Below are 5,047 nucleotides of genomic sequence, written 5' to 3'. Positions count from 1 at the left end.
TCATGCTGAGATAACAAATCAAACCCCCCACGCTGGGGAGGCGATGGCACACAGACACGAACATCCCAACTACGCAATAGGATCATTCCGCAAATGTACCCGGGCGCTGCGTTTGGAGGTTTTTTCCTTACTCTATCTTTTTTTTTCCTTCCTTTTTAATAACTCCGGGCACAGGCAGCTGTTCGCATTTTCAAAGCCTGCTCAGAAAGCAGCCAGTTAATTTTAGTTTGCTCGGGCCACCCTGAGCGAGCTGTCCACCCCCCGCCTTCCCGGCTGTGCCGGGCAGCGCTGGGGGTGGGGGCCGCGGGCGGCTCCTCCCGGTCCGGCCCGGCGGGGATGGGAAAAAGTTGTTCCCAACTTTTTCTCCCCCTGGCGCGAGCTCCACCCCCTCCCCTCCCCCAGCACGGGCGGTGTCGGCGGGGCCGCGGGCGGAGCGCAGCGAAACGAGCCGAGCCGAGCCGAACCGAGAGGCGCACGGCTACCCCCGGACGCGCAGCCCGCAGCAGTGTCCGTCGGGAGCGGAGCCCAGCCAAGCCGCGGGAAGGATCGCGCCGTAATTGGATTTTGAAAGTTATTTAAGCCCCGAAGTAAAATACACGGCTCAGCCGGGCGCGGTAATAATCCGTTTAGCCGTAACCTAAATCCCCGGGGACGTGCAGGGAGCAGCGCCTCCGCCTCGCCGCCGCCGCGGGACCCTGCGCGGAGCTGGCCAGAGCCATCGCCGGGCTACGCGCGCGCCTCCTGCTTCGCTGCCGCCGCCGCCGCCTTCTCCGGGGAGAGCATCTCCGGAAACTTTCGCCTAGAGTAGCGCCGCCACCGCTCTGTGAGCGCCGCCGCGTCGGAGCCGAGGAGAAAAGAAAAGTCGTGGAGGTCCGGCTCGGAGCCGCGTTCCTCCCGTCGCCGCGCTCCTGCCCTGCCCAAGGGGCCCCGCCTCCGCCCTCTGGTCGCTGATGCCCCTGGGGCGTCGCGCCGGCCGGCTCTGAAAGACTCCCCGAGGCTTCTCCGGCCCCCGGCCGCCCCGGCGATGCAGGCTGGACGAGAATGCGGCGGAGCCGCCGGCTGCCCCTTGCTGGGGCTGGCCGCGCTGCTGGCCGCCCTGCTAGGGACCCCCGCGGGTGCCACGGCACAGCAGTACCACGGCGAGAAGGGCATCTCCGTGCCGGACCACGGTTTCTGCCAACCCATCTCCATCCCGCTCTGCACGGATATCGCCTACAACCAGACCATCCTGCCCAACCTGCTGGGCCACACCAACCAGGAGGACGCAGGGCTGGAGGTGCACCAGTTCTACCCGCTGGTCAAGGTGCAGTGCTCGCCCGAGCTGAAGTTCTTCCTCTGTTCCATGTACGCGCCGGTGTGCACCGTGCTGGAGCAGGCCATCCCACCCTGCCGCTCCCTCTGTGAGCGGGCCCGTCAGGGCTGCGAGGCCCTCATGAACAAGTTCGGCTTCCAGTGGCCCGAGCGGCTCCGCTGCGAGAACTTCCCTGTTCACGGTGCGGGTGAGATCTGCGTGGGGCAGAACACGTCGGATGCCCCACCAGGACCTGGTGGTGCGGCGGGTCGGGGGGTCACTGCCCACCCCACAGCTGGCTACCTCCCTGACTTTCTTACCCCACCACAGCCACCCTCTGGCTTCTCCTTCTCTTGCCCGCGGCAGCTCAAAGTGCCCTCTTACTTGGGCTATCGCTTCCTGGGGGAGCGGGACTGCGGAGCCCCCTGTGAGCCAGCCCGGCCCAATGGGCTCATGTACTTCAAGGAGGCAGAGGTGCGATTTGCCCGGCTGTGGGTGGGCGTGTGGTCTGTGCTTTGCTGTGCCTCCACCCTCTTCACCGTGCTCACCTACCTGGTCGACATGCGCCGTTTCAGCTACCCGGAGAGGCCCATCATCTTCCTCTCGGGCTGCTACTTCATGGTCGCCGTGGCCTACGCAGCAGGCTTTTTGCTGGAGGAGCGGGTGGTGTGTCTGGAGCGCTTCTCTGAGGATGGCTACCGCACTGTGGCCCAAGGCACCAAAAAAGAAGGCTGCACCATCCTCTTCATGATCCTTTACTTTTTCGGCATGGCCAGCTCCATCTGGTGGGTCATCCTGTCCCTCACCTGGTTCCTGGCTGCCGGCATGAAGTGGGGCCATGAGGCCATTGAGGCCAATTCCCAGTATTTTCATCTGGCTGCCTGGGCTGTGCCCGCTGTCAAAACCATCACCATCTTGGCCATGGGGCAGGTGGATGGGGATGTACTCAGTGGGGTGTGTTATGTAGGTATCTACAGTGTGGACTCGCTGAGGGGCTTTGTGCTGGCACCCTTGTTTGTGTATCTCTTCATTGGCACTTCCTTCTTGCTGGCTGGCTTTGTGTCCTTGTTTCGCATCCGCACCATCATGAAGCATGATGGCACCAAGACGGAGAAACTGGAGAAGCTGATGGTGCGCATTGGTGTCTTCAGCGTCCTCTACACGGTGCCTGCCACCATTGTCCTGGCGTGTTACTTCTACGAGCAGGCCTTCCGTGGCACCTGGGAGAAGACGTGGCTCCTCCAGACCTGCAAAACATATGCTGTGCCCTGTCCCAGCCACTTTGCCCCTATGAGCCCAGACTTCACTGTCTTCATGATCAAGTACCTCATGACCATGATTGTTGGGATCACGACTGGCTTCTGGATTTGGTCTGGCAAAACCCTGCAGTCCTGGCGACGCTTCTACCACAGACTCAGTACCGGCAGCAAAGGCGAGACAGCAGTATGAACCCCCCTGTCCCCTCTGGCACACACACTCTCACACATGCATACACGCAGAGGAGATGGATACTCAGCATAGGGGTAGGGCAATGGTTGCCTGAAGAGGGAGGAAGGGAGGCTTTTCCAAACTTTTTCTTCCTCACAGAAAGTTTGACAAAAAAATCATTGCATAAAGGATCAATCAAACTATATCCAGTGGTGCTTATGAACAGCTAAGTGGGAGAGGACAGAAAAAGAGGCCACTACTGGACAGGAGAATCCTTCACCCAGAAGTCCCCTTACTTCTCTCCTGCTACTCCTGTCGAGGAAGAGAAAGTCCAACCCAACTGAAATCATCCTGCCTTGCTTTGGACAAGAGGGAGGGGAAGCCAGATCTGTTGAGCCACCCTGCCAAGAAGTAGCCAAATGCTCTTTGAATTGCCGGAGCCAAACTGCAGCATGGGCAGGGTAACTCCCGAGCCTGAGCTCGCTGCTGCTCCTTCCAGCTCGGCAGAGCCATCACGTGAGTACTGCACAGCCGGCTGCAGCCCGATCGTGTGCTGGGGAGATGCCTCTGTTCTATCAGCTCACAAGTTCCTTTTTACCTCAGCGATACCTGTTGTAACTGTTTTAAAGTAAAAATTTGGCCCTCAATCTGTTGTTCTTGCTGCTGTGGGGAAGGAGGGGGTTGCTATTCCACACCCTGAAAAGAAATGACTTGTTGCTTTTCAGCAGAAGGCTTTTCCCCCTTGCCTTTGTTCTAGGAGACAAAAGGGGAAACAAAAGTGTTTTCTATGTAGAAAGGCATAAGCATGGGATCGGTTTTTATGGGCAAACTAACAAAAAGAAGTCGTTGAGGTTCACCCTTGGATGTGAGGAGCTCACAGAAATAAACATTCCTTTTATGAAAAAAGGAGGAGGCAGGATGTTTTCCTACCATTCAATATGGATCACTTTTCTAAGCAGAAGGAAATGCAAGATTTAGAGGGCAAGAAGAGCTTACCTGAGAACACCTGCCAAAACAAGAGCCACTAAAATATGTAACGTAAAGATAGGATTTTTTTCTTTCCTTCCCATAAACCTAATTTCTCTCCTGCTTTGCGGTGAGCTCACTGCAGAAAAAAATTCAATACACAGCCGGATTCTGGGGACAGGAGGAATAATTTTGGCTCACGATGGACCCTTTGCCTGCTCCTCAGGTTCCCTGAGCTGCATGGCAATGATTCGTGGTGCAGGTGGGGGGGCTGGTGTTGGGGTTTAAAATCAAGTAGTTACTGCAAGTGAGGAGCCTTCTCATTTCGGCTAAAGCACAGCTGTTTGAGTTTCCAATGATCAGTCTTTGAAGGAAAAGCATTCAAAAATTTGTCATCAAATGCATCATTTTCTTTTTGAAATGTGACAGATTTTTCTATTCTGAAAATTTTTATGTTGACTTGTTCATATTTTATTTTTTGCATACTACTTTACCTTTATATTCACTGAAGGGTTGTTTTTATAAGTATATGTGTGTGTGTGTATTCTTGCCTAAGGACAAAATAGGACATTCTGGATTTTTGGCAAGACTCCACCCTATAGCTGCTCTTCATGTTTTTGGGGGGGAAGTGTCTAGAATGAAACTTTAAAAAGAAAAAAACCTGTCCAGGGTGAGGGGGCAGACTGCTGCTGTCTGAGAGTGTACCAGTAGTCTGAGCATGAGGAATGGGCCCATCAGCCAAATCCTTCAGTGGCTCTGATGTCAGAATTGCAGGGCTTGGTTTGTCTTTTATAATGTGCACGTGGAAGAAAAAAAAAAACAAGCGTGTCAGACAAGTGCAGTATGTATATTTTGTAAATCCCATTTTTGTAAGAAAATATGTATTTATGTTTTTACTTGATTTTTTTTTTGAAGGTCTGTATGAGGCCCTGCTTCACCCCATGTACAGATCACTAAATAAATAATTTTTAATACAAGGGCTCTAATGATGTTCTTTCTATCTTTGAATACTTGGCAGGTTTTAGAATGGCGGGAAGCTCTGAAAAGTGGTGTCTTCTCCCCCACTTCGTTATGGATAATGCAAGAGATTTTTGGGTGAATGCAGGCTGGAAACTCAGCTGTGGCTTGAAACTGTTCCTTCTGATTACCAGCCCCTCACAACAGGAGAGCACATTTTGAGACAGCCGGTTTCAAATGTCTGCCCTCACTTGAGGTACTTGCATCCCAGCCAAGTTTTCTTCCAGTCTCTGCTTCTTGCTGAGGGCAAGCTGATAAACCAGTTCCTTTATCTAGAAAATAAGGATAATGCTCCCTTCCCTTTCCAAAGAGACTTTAAGATTGAGAACTGGAGGGTGCTACGAG

At 54.0% G+C, this 5,047-nt stretch overlaps 1 protein-coding gene across 1 annotated transcript; it reads left to right on the top strand.

Moving 5' to 3' along the window:
* Window positions 1-433: 433 nt before the first annotated feature.
* Window positions 434-4,805, top strand: FZD7 (frizzled class receptor 7). The gene is made up of 2 exons (XM_041473482.1): window positions 434-3,235; window positions 4,704-4,805. The coding sequence occupies exon 1, from the start codon at window positions 1,025-1,027 to the stop codon at window positions 2,738-2,740; it is 1,716 nt and encodes a 571-aa protein (XP_041329416.1). The 5' UTR covers window positions 434-1,024; the 3' UTR covers window positions 2,741-3,235; window positions 4,704-4,805.
* Window positions 4,806-5,047: the final 242 nt, after the last annotated feature.

This window comes from Pyrgilauda ruficollis, unplaced genomic scaffold (assembly GCF_017590135.1).
Source record: "Pyrgilauda ruficollis isolate IOZ18807 unplaced genomic scaffold, ASM1759013v1 scaffold3, whole genome shotgun sequence".
NCBI classification, from domain to species: Eukaryota; Metazoa; Chordata; class Aves; order Passeriformes; family Passeridae; genus Pyrgilauda; species Pyrgilauda ruficollis.
The sequence above is the reverse complement of the archived record's forward strand: the minus strand, read 5'-3'. Positions and strand labels throughout refer to the sequence as shown.

What these genes read in the sequence shown, in the direction of transcription:
- FZD7 (XM_041473482.1), top strand. Translation starts at nt 1,025, where the DNA reads ATGCAGGCTGGACGAGAATGCGGCGGAGCCGCCGGCTGCCCCTTGCTG.